Source organism: Tachyglossus aculeatus, chromosome 23 (genome assembly GCF_015852505.1).
Source record: "Tachyglossus aculeatus isolate mTacAcu1 chromosome 23, mTacAcu1.pri, whole genome shotgun sequence".
Taxonomy (NCBI): Eukaryota; Metazoa; Chordata; class Mammalia; order Monotremata; family Tachyglossidae; genus Tachyglossus; species Tachyglossus aculeatus.
The window spans coordinates 6,215,570-6,231,637 of record NC_052088.1 but is presented as its reverse complement, the minus strand read 5'-3'; the positions used below and the strand labels follow the sequence as shown (position 1 = coordinate 6,231,637).

General features: G+C 50.3%; 1 protein-coding gene across 3 annotated transcripts in view; it reads left to right on the top strand.

The window, feature by feature from the left end:
• ZFYVE26 (zinc finger FYVE-type containing 26) overlaps positions 1 to 16,068 on the top strand; it is a 114,528-nt gene that overhangs the window by 21,733 nt on the left and 76,727 nt on the right. For 2 of the 3 annotated variants that reach the window (XM_038765605.1, XM_038765604.1), the window contains exons 7-12: positions 418 to 506; positions 4,512 to 4,675; positions 6,464 to 6,661; positions 8,984 to 9,583; positions 14,127 to 14,195; positions 15,466 to 15,617. In XM_038765605.1, the coding sequence (XP_038621533.1) occupies positions 418 to 506; positions 4,512 to 4,675; positions 6,464 to 6,661; positions 8,984 to 9,583; positions 14,127 to 14,195; positions 15,466 to 15,617 (1,272 nt within the window). Of the gene's footprint in view, positions 1 to 417; positions 507 to 4,511; positions 4,676 to 6,463; positions 6,662 to 8,983; positions 9,584 to 11,451; positions 11,536 to 14,126; positions 14,196 to 15,465; positions 15,618 to 16,068 lie in introns of all 3 variants that reach the window. The other variant, XM_038765606.1, reaches the window with a different exon arrangement.

Sequence of the window (16,068 nt, the reverse complement as noted above, 5' to 3'; positions counted from 1 at the left end):
CTGTAAGCTCTTTGTGGGCCGGTAATGTGTGTGTTTATTGTAACATTGTACTCTCCCAAGCACTGTGAACAGTGCTTTGCACATAGTAAGCACTTAATAAATACAGATGGATGGATGGAAAGGGAAGGGAGGAAGGACGTGCTGTTATAATACATATTGGTTTTGTATACCAATATAGTATATATTGGTTTTGTTCTCTGTCTCCCCCTTTTAGACTGTGAGCCCACTGTTGGGTAGGGACCGTCTCTATATGTTGCCAACCTGTACTTCCCAAGAGCTTAGTACAGTGCTGTGCACACAGTAAGCGCTCAATAAATACGATTGATTGATTGATAGTACAGTAATATCTAAGCATGGCAGATCAAAGGCCAAGTTTCTGGTCCCAAACCGTGTCCTCCTCCTCCCACCCGAATCCAGGACTCGCACTGCGACTCGCTGCTCAGAGATGCCTGTGACGCCCTGGGAACCCACGTGGAAGTCTTAGAGTGGAGTCTTCGGCAGAACAGGTGAGACCCACCGTTCCCATCCCGGCGTGGGCTGCCCATTTGGGTCTCTCATCATGCTGCCTCTACTACTAATAATAATTTAGCGAAGCAGCACGGCATAGCGGATAGAGCACAGCCCTGGGAATCAGAAGGTCAATCAATCAATCAATCGTATTTATTGAGCGCTTACTGTGTGCAGAGCACTGGACAAGCGCTTGGGAAGTACAGGTGGGCAACATATAGAGACGGTCCCTACCCAACAGTGGGCTCGCAGTCTAAAAGGGGGAGACAGAGAACAAAACCAAACATACTAACAAAATAAAATAAATAGAATAGATATGTACACGATAAATAAATAAATAAATAGAGTAATAAATATGTACAAACATATATACAGGGATATATATGTATGGATATATATTATCTACATACATATATATATGTATACATATATATATATATATGTATACATACATATGTATACATATATAACATGCCAAGCACTGTTCTAAGTGCTGGGGTAGATACAAGGTCACGCATTCTAATCCCGTCCCCTCCACTTGTCTGCTGTGTGTCCTTGGGCAAATCTCTGGGCCTCAGCTACCTCATCTGGAAAATGGGGATGAAGATTGTGAGCCCCACATGGGACAGCCTGATTATCTTGTGTCTACCCCAGCGCTTAGAACAGTGCCTGGCACATAGTAACTGCTCAACAGATGCCATCATTGTTATTATTTTGGTGTTGAGCGCTTACTAGGTGCCAGGCACTGTCCTAAGCGTGGGGTAGATAAAAACAAATCAGGCTGGACACGGTCTCTGTCCCACGTGGGGCCCTAAGCCTTGATTCCCATATTACAGATGAGGGAACTGAGGCCCAGAGAAGCGAAGGGACTGGCCCAAGGTCAAACAGCAGACAAGTGGCAGAGCCGGGATTAGAACCCACGTCCCTCCGATTCCCAGGCCCGGGCTCCGTCCAGTACGTCATACTGCTTCACGTGCCGGGGGTACTTCCACCTTGCCCAGCCGAGACCCCAGATCGGGGGAAATCTAAACCCAGTCGTTAACGCGGAACTTTGTCCCGACCCCAGGGTGGAGCCAGTCCGACGTCTGTCACCCTCGGTGACACCCTGGGGCTTCTCAGTTCTTCCAGAAATGGGGGGGACAGTTGTCTCCTCACGTTTGGGGTGCTCTGCTGAGACCGAAGCGGGGGATTCAATCCCAGAAGTCTTGTCCCCCTCTCCCTTCTCTGTCATCTGTGCATTTTGGATCCGTACCCTTTGGGCACTTGCCATTCACGCCGCCCTCAGCCCCGCAGCACTGAAGTACAGATCTGTAATTTACTGAATAACAATATCACGATAATAGTGGTATTTGTTAAGCAGGCACTGTGTGCCAAGCACTGTTCTAAGTCCTGCGAAAGATACAAGGTAATCAGGTCAGACACAGTCCCTGTCCCACACAGGGCTCACAATCTAAGCAGGTAGGGGAACAGGTATTGAGTCCCCCTTTTACAGAAGAGGTAACTGAGGCCCAGGGAAGTTAAGTGTATGTTTGTACATATTTATTACTCTATTTATTTTACTTGTACATATCTATTCTATTTATTTTATTTTGTTAGTATGTTTGGTTTTGTTCTCTGTCTCCCCCTTTTAGACTGTGAGCCCACTGTTGGGTAGGGACTGTCTCTATGTGTTGCCAATTTGTACTTCCCAAACGCTTAGTACAGTGCTCTGCACACAGTAAGCGCTCAAATACGATTGATTGATTGATTAAGTGATTTGGCCGCGGTCATCCAGCAGACAGGTGGCAGAGCTGGGACTAGAACCCAGGCCCTCTGATTCCCTGGCCTGTGCTCTTTCCACTAGGCCAAGCTCGTTTTCTCTGAATAATTATGTATATTAATGTAATATTAATGTAATGTATATTATATTATGTTAATATGTTTCATTTTGTTCTCTGTCTCCCCCTTCTAGACTGTGAGCCCACTGTTGGGTAGGGACCGTCTCTATATGTTGCCAACTTGAACTTCCCAAGCGCTTAGTCGAGTGCTGTGCACACAGTAAGTGCTCAGTAAATATGATTGAATGAATGGCTGATCAGTGATTGATCAGTGATTGATTGATATTCCAGGCTGGACCTCATTAGGGGACTCTGGTCACCCCGTTTCAGCAGCGCTCCATAGTTCATTCATTCATTCAATCGTATTTATTGAGCGCTTACTGTGTGCAGAGCACTGGACTAAGCGTTCGGGAAGGACAAGTTGGCAACATCTAGAGATGGTCCCTACCCAACAACGGGCTCATAGTCTGGAAGGGGGAGACGGACAACAAAACAAAACAAGTCAACAGGTGTCAAGTCATCAGAACAAATAGAATTAAAGCTAAATGCACATCATTAACAAAATAAATAGAATAGTAAATATGTACAAGTAAAATAAATAGAGTAATAAATCTGTACAAACATATATATAGGTGCTGTGGGGGGGGTGGAGGTGGGGAGGGGGAGAGGAAGGAGGGGGCTCAGTCTGGGAAGGCCTCCTGGAGGAGGCTACCTTCGCTTTAGTATTGGGGACGGGGAACTTCTGACTCTCTAAGTGCTTAGAACAGTGTTTGGCACATAGTAAGCGCTTAACAATAGCATTATCATTATTTTTTTTTATGGTATTAAGCGCTTCCTCTGTGCCAGGCCCTGTACTAAGCGTTGAATCAGATTCAAGCCAGTCAGGTCAGACACAGTCCCTATCGGACCTGGAGCTCGCAGTATCAATCCCCATTTTGTAGATGCGGTAACTGAGGCCCAGAGAATCAATCAATCGTATTTATTGAGCGCTTACTGTGTGCAGAGCACTGTACTAAGCGCTTGGGAAGTACAAGTTGGCAACATATAGAGACAGTCCCTACCCAACAGTGGGCTCACAGTCTAAAAAGCGAAGTGATTTGCCCAGGATCGCACGACAGGCAACGGCATCATGGATAGAGCCCGGGCCTGGAGTCAGAAGGTCATGGATTCTAATCCCGGCTCTGCCACTCGTCTGCTCTGTGACCCTGGGCAAGTCACTTCACTTCTCCGAGCCTCAGTTACCTCATCTGTAAAATGGGGATTAAGACTGCGGGCCCCACGTGGGACGGGGACCATGTCCAGACTGTGAGCTCGCTGTGGGCAGGAGTGTGTCTGTCTATTGTTATAAGTGTACTCTCCCAAGCGCTTAGTACAGTGCTTTGCACACAGTAAGATCTCAATATGATTGAATAATAATAATAATGATGGCATTTATTAAGCGCTTACTATGTGCAAAGCACTGTTCTAAGCGCTGGAGAGGTTACAAGGTGATCAGGTTGTCCCACAGGGGGCTCACAGTCTTAATCCCCGTTTTACAGATGAGGGAACTGAGGCCCAGAGAAGTGAAGTGACTTGCCCAAAGTCACGTAGCTGACAATTGGCAGAGTTGGGATTTGAACCCATGACCTCTGACTCCAAAGCCCGGGCTCTTTCCCCCGAGCCACGCTGCTTCTCATGCAGTGAATGAATGAATGAATGAACTAAGGAACCTGATTTGCTCGTATCCACTTGGCACTCAGTAGGCGCTTCGCAAATACTACAGTTATCGTAATAATTATTAGTAAGCGTGGCTCAGTGGAAAGAGCCCGGGCTTTGGAGTCCGAGGTCATGGGTTCGAATCCCGGCTCCACCGCATGTCTGCTGTGTGACCTCGGGCAAGTCACTTCACTTCTCTGAGCCTCAGTTCCCTCATCTGTAAAATGGGGATTAAGGCTGTGAGCCCCACATGGGACGACTTAATCACTTTGCATCCCCCCCAGTGCTTAGAACAGTGCTTTGCACATAGTAAGCGCTTAACAAATGCCATCATTATTTATTAGTAGTAAGTGGCGGAGTCAGGATTAGAACCCGGATCCTTCTGACTCCAAGGCCTGTGCTCTATCCTGTGGGCCACGCTGCCTCTCGGGGGGGGGACTGTCGCGTCAAGAACACAAGGAGTCAAATGCTGACTCTCCCGTTGCCTCTCAGTAGCGTCATTCCAGAGAAAGACCTCCTACGCCACTTGCACAGCGGGGACAACCACTCTGTGCTGTACTCTCTCCATCATCTCACGCACCTGCCGGCTCTCAAGGAGGAGGAAGTCGCGGAGCTGCTGCGAAAGGTGCCCGCTGCGGACCCGCTGCCAGATCCCGGTACGGCGCCGGCCCGTGGGTACCCGGCGGGGGCTCCGTCGCCGAGTCCCTGAAGGGTCGGAGCGAGGAAGGGTGCTCCCGATACCTGAGCCGACTGGAACTCGAAATTCCGGGGCCCGAAGGCACAGAGTCCGTGGGGAGCAATAGCTGATGTCTAAACAGTCGGTCGGCGGTATTTATTGAGCCCTTACGGTGTGCCGAGCGCTGTACTAAGCGCTTGGGCGAGGACATTATAACACGCATCCTGTTGGGATCGCCCATTGCCTGAAATAATAATAATATTAACAATCGGTGTGGTATTTAAGTGTTTACCCTTTGACAACCACCGTAGTAAGCAATGGGGTAGATGAAGGTGGGCTCACAGTCTAAGGTAAAGGGAGAATGAATATCTTGCCAGCGTGGCTCAGTGGAAAAAGCTCGGGCTTTGGAGTCAGAGGTCATGGGTTCAAATGCCGACTCCACCAATTGTCAGCTGTGTGACTTTGGGCAAGTCTTCTAGCCCGTGAGCCCACTGTTGGGTAGGGACCGTCTCTATGTGTTGCCAACTTGGACTTCCCAAGCGCTTAGTACAGTGCTCTGCACACAGTAAGCGCTCAATAAATGCGATTGAGTGAATGGATATAGACACATTCCCTGCCCACAACCAGCTTGCAGTCTAGAGGGGGAGACAGACAATATAAATAAGTAAATGACAGATTTGGACGTAAGCGCTGTGGGGCTGGGAGGGGGGTGAAGAAAGGGAGCAAGACAAGGCGACGCAGAGTGGGAGAAGAGGAAATTCATTCAATCGTATTTATTGAGCGCTTACCGTGTGCGGAGCACTGCACTTGGGAAGTACAAATCGGCAACATATAGAGACGGTCCCTACCCAACAACGGGCTCACAGGCTAGAAGGGGGAGACAGACAGCAAAACAAAACATGGAGACAGGTGTCAAAAGCTTAGTCAGGGAAGGCTTCTTGGAGGAGATGTACCTTTAGTAAGGCTTTGAGGGGGAAGAGTAATTTTCTGTCAGGGAAGGGCCCGGGGGGAGCATTCCGGGCCAGAGGCAGGATGTGGGCGTGAGGTCGGCGGCGAGATGGAGGTACAACGAGAGGGTTAGCATTTGAGAATCAAAGCGTGCAGGCTGGGCTGTAGTAGGAGAATAGCATGGTGAGGTTAAGAGGGGGCAAGGTGATGGACTGCTTTGATGGTGACGAGTTTCCGTGTGATGCGGAGAACAGACGTCGCTTTCTAGAGAACGGGTAAAAAGCAGTCAGTGGGGAAAGAGGAGAAATGGACAGTGATACGCTGTAGAGGGACAGAGTGCCAAGCGAACCCCGAGTCTATTCTGATCAGCGTGGAGCGGGTGAACGAAACCTTCCTGGAAGGAGGAGCACTGAAAGGGGGATTTTAAGACTAGAAGACATTGGAGAGGCCGGAAGAAGTGGCGGAGGTTGTTTGGAAAGCGCACAGAGACGTGGGCGAGATACTTGAATGGAGGGGGGGTCAAGAAGATCACCTTGACTAGAGATCGGGGGGTGACCGGAGAAGCCAGTGGAAATGAAACAAGGGTTAGAATGGCGAAGAGCCTGGATCTGTATTTAAGACTTATTTGGGACTGTATTTAAGCACTTAGTTCAGTGCTTTGCACTCAGGAGGAGCTCAGGAAGTGCAACTGAATGAGTGAATAGGATCTTACAGTTGTCTTCACTTTGGAAACACTTACATCCCAGTGGGATGGGGAGGGAAGGAGAATGTGTGTGTGTTTTCAGGATTTTTTTTTTTGGTCTCCCCTTCCTTGACTCAGCTACTGCCTCAGTTTCCAGCCTTCAGGGTGACTGTCAGAACCTGACGCTATTCCAGGCATTCTGCGCCATGAAATATGCCATCTATGCCCTCTGTGTGAACTTCCACCAGCATTCCCAATGCCAGGACTGCCCAAGTGGCCCCTTGGACGGCCTCTCCTCCACCCAGGAGTTGACCCGGGACTCTCCTGTTTCCTCAGGTAAAGTCATTTGGGCCCCTCTCCCTCACATCCAGCTCCAGATGGAGGGTTGCCTTGGGTAAACTCTTCCTTGGAGATCGGTGGACGCGTGATTTTTTCTCCTGGCCTAGCAGAAAGAGTCGGAAGATATGGCATCTCATCCTGGCTCTGCCATTTACATGCTGTGTGACCCTGGACAAGTCACTTCGCTTCTCGGGGCCTCAGTTTCCTCAGCTGTGAAACAGGGATTCCATTCCTTATTATTATCATTATTATTGCTGCATTAAATGATAATTTTGTGTCAGGCACTGAGCTAAGAGTTGGAATAGAGTCTTTTAGACTGTGAGCCCACTGTTGGGTAGGGACTGTCTCTATATGTTGCCAATTTGTGCTTCCCAAGCGCTTAGTACAGTGCTCTGCACATAGTAAGCGCTCAATAAATACGATTGATGATGATGATGAATAGAGGCCCAGTCATTAGGTCAGGGACAGTCCCTGTCCTGCATGGGGCTTCCAGGCTAAGTAGTCGACTCCCAGACTGTAAGCTCGTTGTGGGCAAGGGAATGTGTCTGTTATATTGTTATATTATGCTCTCCCAAGCGCTTAGTACAGTGCTTTGCACACAGTAAGTGCTCAGTATATACAATCGACTAGAGTGTGAGCCTGTACGGGGACTGGGTCCAACCTGATAATCTTGTATCTGTCCATCCCAGCGCTTAGTACAGTGCTTGACATATCTTAAGTGCTTAGCAGAAGCAGCGTGACCCAGCGGAAAAAGCCCGGGCCTTGGAGTTAGAGGACCTGGATTCTAACCCCAGCTCCGCCAGACGTTGGCTGTGTGACCTTGGGGAAGTCACTTCTTGCTGCCCCGGTTGCCTCATCTGTAAAATCAATCAATCAATCAATTGTATTTATTGAGCGCTTACTGTGTGCAAAGCACTGTACTAAGCGCTTGCGAAGTACAAGTTGGCAACATAAAATGGGGATGAAATTCCTGTTCTCCCTCCTCCTTGAGACTATGAGCCTTGTACTTTCCCAAGCCCTTAGTACAGTGCTGTGCACACTGTCAGCGCTCAATACAATTGAATAAATGAATGAATGAACGTGGGACAAGGAATGTGACCAATCTGCCCTTCTAGACTGTGAGCCCACTGTTGGGTAGGGACCGTCTCTATATATTGCCAACTTTTACTGCCCAAGCGCTTAGTACAGTGCTCTGCACACAGTAAGTGCTCAATAAATACGATTGAATGAATCTGCTTAACTTGTATCTACCACAGCGCGTAGAACAAGGGTAAGCACTTATTACAGTATTAGTAATTACTAATAATGCCATTACTATTATTAATTATTATCAAATACCTTCTCATTATTATCATCCTTAAACATTAATCCCCATATTGCGGAATTTGGCCAAGGTTAAATTGGCCAAGGGGTAAACTGGCAAGCTGAAATCTCAGCAGAATCCCTAGACTTTTGACTACAGCTTTAATTCCTCCTGCCTGGGAGAGACAGGCAGGTGAGCTTGCAGATCTGAAAAACTCTGATTTTTTTTTTTAATGGTATTTGTTTTGCATTTACTACACACCACGCGCTGGAGTGGTGCAGGATAACCGGGTTGACTCTAGACTGTAAGCTCATTGTGGGCAGGGAGTGGGCCTGTTATATCGTACTCTCCCAAGCAAGCGCTTAGTACGGTGCTGTGCACTCAGCAAGCGCTCAATAAATACAGCTGACTGACTGACGCAGTCCCTGTTCTCTCACAGATTAATCTCCCAGACTGATCCCCAGTTTGGCGCTGGGGTAACCGAGGCCCAGAGAAGTGAAGCGACTCACCCAGAGTCACACGGCGGACAAGCGGAGGAACCGGGATTAGAACCCGGAGCTTTTTCCGCCCACCGTCCCCCTGGCTCCCTCCCAGCCCTCTCTCAAAGTTCCCCTTTCCTTCTTCCCTTCAAGGCCCTACTGAGAGCTCCCCTCCTCCAGGAGGCCTTCCCAGACTGAGCCCCCTCCTTCCTCTCCCCCTCATCCCCGTCTCCATCTCCCCCATCTTACCTCCTTCCCTTCCCCACAGCACCTGTTTATATGTATATATGTTTGTACATATTTATTGCTCTATCTGTACATATCTATTCCATTTATTTTATTTTGTTAATGTGTTTTGTTTCGTTCTCTGTCTCCCCTTTCTAGACTGTGAGCCCACTGTTGGGTAGGGACTGTCTCTAGATGTTGCCAACTTGGACTACCCAAGTGCTTAGTACAGTGCTCTGCACACAGTAAGGGCTCAATAGATACGATTGATTGATTGATTGATTGATTGATTGATTGATTTCCCCTCCTCAGGTGCCTCCCAGCTTGTCTCCCTCTACCTGTCTCGATGCCGACAGTCCCTCCGCAGGCTTCCTGTCCCCCTGCGCCTGGAAGTCCTCGAGAACATTTTCTCGCTGCTCCTCGTCCACTCGAGCGACCTTCACCCCGAGGCCTCCGTGCCCGAAGACTACGCCGAGGACGCCGTCGAGGGCCGGGGGCCGCCGGGGCCATCCCCATCCGACGGCCCCCAGCCCCCGGCCCCGTCCGAGAGGAAGGCCAAGCGGCCTTCCCCCGTCAGGGCCCGGGGCCTCCCTCAGACCCCGTCCAGCCGGCCGCCGGGCAGTACGGCCCCGCCGCCTCCCGACCCGAGCTTCCTCGACCTGAAGCACTTCGCCAGAGGGAGCGGCGGTGGGTTTCTGACGGACGAGGCGGCGATGGAGGCTTTCCTCGGGCTCCTCCTGCAGCAGCTCGAAGAGATCCGGGACCGGAGACGCTCGGAGGGGCCGGAGCTGGCCGAGGCCCGGGGCTCGCCGGACAGCGGGGGGGACACGGAGGGCCGCCTGCACCAGTTCTCCAAGGTCCTGTCCGAGGCCCAGTGGAGGTACAAGGTGGTGACCAGCAATCGCAGCACAGGTAGGTGAGAGAAGAACAAAAGTTGGGCCCGGAGCAGAGGGACATCACAGGGTCGCGCGCAGCGTGGCCCAGTGGGTAGATAACGATACGAATGGTGATTATTACGGTACTTGCTCAGCGCTTCCTATGTGCCAAGTGCTGTTCTAAGCGCTGGGGTAGATTCAAGATAGGTTGGACACCGTCCCTGTCCCCCCTGGGACTCACCCTCTTCATCGAAGCAGCAAGGCGTAGTGGCTAGAGCCCGGGCCTGTCGGTTGCGGGGCTGAAGGGTTTCCTCACCTCCTCCCTCCTCCCCCTCTTAATAATAATAATAATCAATCAATCGTATTTATTGAGCGCTTGCTGTGTGCAGAGCACTGTACTAAGCACTTGGGAAGCACAAGTTGGCAACATATAGAGACAGTCCCTACCCAACAGGGGCTCACAGTCTAAAAGACTGTGATAAGAATAATAATGATGGCATTTATTAAGCGCTTACTATGTGCCAAGCACTGTTCTAAGCGCTGGGGAGGTTACAAGGTGATCAGGTTGTCCCACGGGGGGCTCACGGTCTTCACCCCCATTTTCCAGATGAGGTAACTGAGGCCCAGAGAAGTGACAACTTGTACTTCCCAAGCACTTAGTGCAGTGCTCTGCACCCAGTAAGCGCTCAATAAATACAATTGATTGATTGATTGACAGACAACATTTCTCCCTCCTCCCCATCCCCCCCGCCTTACCTCCTTCCCCTCCCCACAGCACCTGTATATATAATTGTACGTATTTATTACTCTATTTTATTCGTACATATTTGTTCTATTTATTTTATTTTGTTAATATGTTTTGTTCTCTGTCTCCCCCTTCTAGACGGTGAGCCCACTGTTGGGTAGGGACCGTCTCTATATGTTGTCAACTTGTACTTCCCAAGCGCTTAGTACAGTGCTCTGCACACAGTAAGCGCTCAATAAATACGATTGATTGATTGGGATTCCGAAGGTCATGGGTTCTAATCCCGGCTCTGCCACTTGTCTCCTGTGTAGCCTTGGGCAAGTCACTTCACTTCCCTGGGCCTCAGTTTCCTCAGCTGAAAAATGAGGACTGAGGCGCCGAGCCCCAGGTGGGACAGGGACTGAATCCAACCCGATTGGCTTGTATCCACCCCAGCTCTTAGTACAGTACCTGGCACATAGTAAGCACTTAACATATACTACAGTTATTATTACTATTATTATTATTATTAATCCCCACTTTACAGTTGATGTTGTGGAGGCCCAGAGAAGTGAAATGACTTGCCCAAGGTTGCATATACTACAGTTATTATTGCTATTATTATTATTAATCCCCGCTTTACAGATGATGCCATGGATGCCCAGCCCAAGGTTGCACAGCAGGCATGTGGTGGAGCCAACCACAACCACCTTCTGACTCTTACGCCTGTGCTCTCTCGACTAAGCCACGCTCCTCCTCCCCCGGGAGTCAGGAGGTTGTGGGTTCTAATCCCGGCTCTGCCACTTGTCTGCCGCGTGACCTCGGGCAAGTCACCTCGCTCCTCCGGCCTCAGTTCCCTCCTGTGTGAAATAGGGAGGGAGGCTTGTGAGCCCCAAGTGAGACGGGGACCGTGTCCCACCCGATTAGCTCGCATCCAACCCGGCGCTTAGCACAGGGCCTGGCACATAAGAAGCGCTTAACAAATGCCACAGTTATTCATATTATCCAGTCCCCGAGATCTCTCGGAGCCTCGGCCAGCGGTGAGGGTACAGACCTTACTGTCGCTCGCTCCGGTAGAGAGGTCGCAAGCCAGGCCTTTCCCCTGCCTGCAGCTCCAGGGAGAGAGGGAGAATCCCAGGCGGGAATTTCTCTGGGTGAGTCCGCCCCATCTGCCATTTCAGAAGAGCAGCCGACGGCCCCACGGAGGTGCCATCCCCGGGCCAAGCGGCATTCCGGCCTCCGCCGGAGCCGGCGAACGCCAAGAGGTAGGTCAGGTGAGTTCTCGGGCCCTCCTGCGGGCCTGGAATCAGTCGACGGTATGGATTAAGTGCTTGCTGTTTGCAGAGCACTGTACTAAGTGCTTGGGAGCATGCAGTAATAATAATGATGGTATTTGTTAAGTGCTTACTATGTGCCAAGCACTGTTTTAAGCACTGGGGTGGATACAGGGTGATCAGGTTGTCCCACGTGGGGCCCCCAGCCTTAATCCCCATTTTACAGATGAGGTCACTGAGGCCCATAGAAGTGAAGCGACTTGCCCAAAGTCACACGGCTGAGCCGGGATTAGAACCCACGACTCCCAAGCCCGGGCTCTTTCCACTAAGCCACGCTGCTTCCCAAGAAGCAGTACCGTAGAATGGGTAGACACGATCCCTGCCCATGAGGAGTCTGGAGGAGATGCGCCTTCGTTCAGGCTTTGAACCGGGAGGAGAGTCGTTGTCTGTCGGATATGAAGATGGAGAGCTTCCCAGGCCGGGGCAGAACGTGGGCGAGAGGTCGGCGCTGAGATGGAGATACAGCGGGAGAAAGAGGAATGAAGTTTTCGGGCTGGCTCGTAGTAGGAGAGAAGCAAGATGAGGGAGGAGGGAGCGAGGCGACTGAGTGATTTAAAGCCAACAGCAAGGGGTTTTTGTTTGGGGCGGAGAACGGCCGTGACTTTCTAGGAGATGATTAGAAAACAGCGGGCGGAGAAAGAGGAGAAATGGAGGGTGATATGCTCTAGAGCGATAGCGTGCTAAGCGTACTTTGAGTTCATTCGGATCAGCTTTGAGTGGAGCAAAGCCTTCTTGGAAGAAGGGGCATTGGAATGGGGATTTTGAGACGAGAAGACATGGGAGAGGGCGGGAGAGAGGTTGTTTGGAAAGCGCATAGAGACGTGGGCGAGATTACGGAGTCGGGAGAGGTGAGGAAGATAACCTTGACAAGAGATCATCATCATCAATCGTATTTATTGAGCGCTTACTATGTGCAGAGCACTATACTAAGTGCTTGGGAAGTACAAATTGGCAACATATAGAGACAGTCCCTACCCAACATTGGGCTCACAGTCTAAAAGGGGGATCGGGGGGTGACCGGAGAAGCCAGAGGGGGAGTCAGAGTAGAACAGCAAAGTCTGGGGCTTTGAAGAAAGGGATAATTCGCTCTCGATACAGCGAATTCTCGCTTGCCGTGCAGAGGACTTGAATTAACTCAAAACAGAACGTCAGAGTAATAATAATGTTGGTATTTGTTAAGCACTTACTATGTGCCAAGCACTGTTCTAAGCGCTGGGGGGGAAACGAGGTAATCAAGGTTGTCCCACGTGGGGCTCGCAGTCTTAACCCCCATTTTACAGATGAGGGGACTGAGGCACAGAGAAGCGAAGGGACCTGCCCAAAGTCACACAGCTGACAAGTGGTGGAGCTGGGATTAGACGTGACCTCTGACTCCCAAGCCCGGGCTCTTTCCACTGAGTCACGCTGCTAATGGGACCCTGTTTCATTGAACTCCCTCCCCGTGGGAGGCAGCAGCTGGGAAAAGTTGGAATGAGTTTCTCTCTCTCTCTCTCCCTCTCTCTGTCTCTCTGTCTCTGTGTGTCTCTCTCTCTCTCCGTAAGCGCTTTCTATCAGCCAGGCACTGAACTAAGCGCCAAAGTAGGTCCAAGCCCATCAGGTCGGAAACAGCCCGCGTCCCATATATGGGGTGTGCGGTCTTAATCCCCATCTTCCAGGTGGTGTAAACCGAGGCCCAGAGAAGTGAAGTGACTTGCCTGAGGTCACACAGGAGCCAAATGACAGAGCCAGGATTAGGACCCAGATCCTTCTGACCCCAGACCCGTGCTCTGTTCCTCTAAATCCTGCTGCTCTCTGGGGAACCGAGGAGGAGCGGAGGGAAAAGCGTGGACTGGGGAGACTGTCTGCAGTCAGGGATATTAGTATTATTATTATTATGGTACTTGTTAATAATAATAATAATGATGGCATTTATTAAGCGCTTACTATGTGCCAAGCACCGTATTTAAAAGCTGGGGCAGCTACAAGATAATCAGATCCCACAGGGGGCTCACAGTCCAGGTAGGGGAGAGAACAGGTATTGAATCCCCATTTTGCAAACAAGGATGCTGAGGCTCAGAGAAGCCAAGTGACTTGCCCAAGGTCACACGGCAGACAAGTGACGGAGCCGGGATTAGAACCCAGGTCCTTCTGAGTCCCAGGCCCGGACTCTAACCACTAGGCCACGCTGCTTCTCTGTTTAGAATGGGACCAGGTCAATCAATCAATCAATCAATCGTATTTATTGAGCACTTACTGTTTGCAGAGCACTGTGCTAAGCGCTTGGGAAGTACAAGTTGGCAACATACAGAGACGGTCCCTACCCAACAGTGGGCTCACAGTCTAGAAGGGGGAGACAGACAACAAAACCAAACATATTAACAAAATAAAATAAATACAATAGATAAGTACAAGTAAAATAAATAAATAGAGTAGTGAATATGTACAAACATATATACATATATACAGGTATATACATATATATAGGTCCTTCGTTAGTTGCAGGAGGGTGATGTTGAATGTGGTTTTTCTCCCCATACTCTTAGATGGCCGGGACAGGACAGCGAACCCGTCGCTGGAAAGTACAAGCAGTGAGCTGAGCACCAGCACTTCTGGTAGGCTGTTTCACGGGACCTAGCAAGGAACCGTCAGCACGAAGAATAATAATAGTTATGGTACTTATTAAGCGCTTACTATGTGCCGAGCACTGTTCTAAGCGCTGGGGTAGAAACAAGTTAATCAGGTTGAACACAGTCTCTGTCCCAAATGGGGCTCACGCTCTTAATCCCCATTTTAACAGACGAGGGAACTGAGGCCCGGAGAAGTGAAGTGACTTGCCCAGGGTCACCCAACAGGCAAGTAGTGGAGCCGGGATTAGAACCCAGGTCCTTCTGTCTCCCAGGCCCGTGCTCTATCCATTAAGCGCTTAGTATGGTGCTCTGCACACAGTAAGCGCTCAATAAATATGATTGAAGTCACACTGCCATGCTGTGCCAAGTGCTCAATAAGTACGATTGAATTCATTCATTCATTCATTCATTCAATCGTATTTATTGAGCGCTTACTGTGTGCACAGCACTGTCCTAAGCGCTTGGGAAGTCAGGTTGGCAACACATAGAGACGGCCCCTACCCAACAATGGGCTCACAGTCTAGAAGGGAGAGACAGATGACAAAACAAAACATGTGGACAGGTGTCAAGTCGTCAGAACAAATAGAATTAAAGCTAGATGCACAACATTAACAAAATACATAGAATAGTAAATATGTCCAAGTCAAATAAATAGAGTAATAAATCTGTGCAAACATATATACAGGTGCTGTGGGGAGGGGAAGGAGGTAGGGCGAGGGGATGGGGAGGAGGAAAGGAAAAAGGGGGCTCGATCTGGGAAGTCCTCTTGGAGGAGGTGAGCTCTCAGTAGGGCTTTGATCATCCTTCTAAGGACTAAAAAGTCAATCCAAATCGGTATTTATTGAGCGCTTGCTTTGTGTAGAGCACTGTACTAAGCATCTGGGAAAGGGCAGTGCAATAGAATTGGTGGACACGTTCCCTGCCCGGAAGGAGCTTACCGTCTAGAGGGGGAGAGAGCATTAAAAAAAAAATTGGGGGTATTTACAAAAGTCCTAAAAGCCACTATTGCAGGCGTGTGGTAGAGGGGGGCAAGTTAGGAATTTCAAGAAGAAAAGAGGGCAACGGTGCCTTCTCTGTGGCTTCCTCCTCCGTTTCTCATCGGGGCGCGAGGAGACAAGTTGGCCGAGTGGCCCCTCTTGATCCCGTACTGCGTGAAGCTAGAGCGAGGAGCACTTTGTGAAGGACTGGGGAGACATCAAAAGGAGCGTTGCACGCTAAACTCCTTCGCTGACCGTCCTCGCCCGTGCTCCCACAGAAGGAAGCCCAAGCGCCTTGGCGGGGGGCAGCGAAGCAGAGGGCCGGCTTCAGACCCGGCCGCAGGACCCCCTCGTCCCCATGATGCTGGCTCCGCCCGAGTCGCTGCTCGCCTCCTGCATCCTCCGTGGGAACTTCGTGGAAGCCCACCAGGTGAGCGGAACCGTTAACCTCAGGGTGGATTTCAGCCAAGCACCCGCTCTGCTTCGGGGCACCCCGGCCTGCAATCTAGACGCCTGCGGCGATCCTTTAGGAGCCCAGAGCCGGGAGTAGTTCCTGAGCTGATGAGAGGTCACCGGCGTCACCCCGAGCGCGGCTGTCTCCCCAGACCCTAAGCTTCCCGTGGGCAGGGAGTGTGTCCGTTTTATTGTTGGGTTGTACCCTTCCAAGCTCGCTTAGTACAGCGCCCCGCACCCAGTTAGCACTCAAGAAATACCACTGATGGATTTGGGATCTCTACGTGGGGCCGGGAACAATCAGGCCGGCCGTCTGTCCGTCAGTGATAGTTCTTGAGTGTTTGTCAATCAATCAATCAATCGTATTTATTGAGCGCTTACTGTGTGCAGAGCACTGTACTAAGCGCTTGGGAAGTACATGTTGGTAA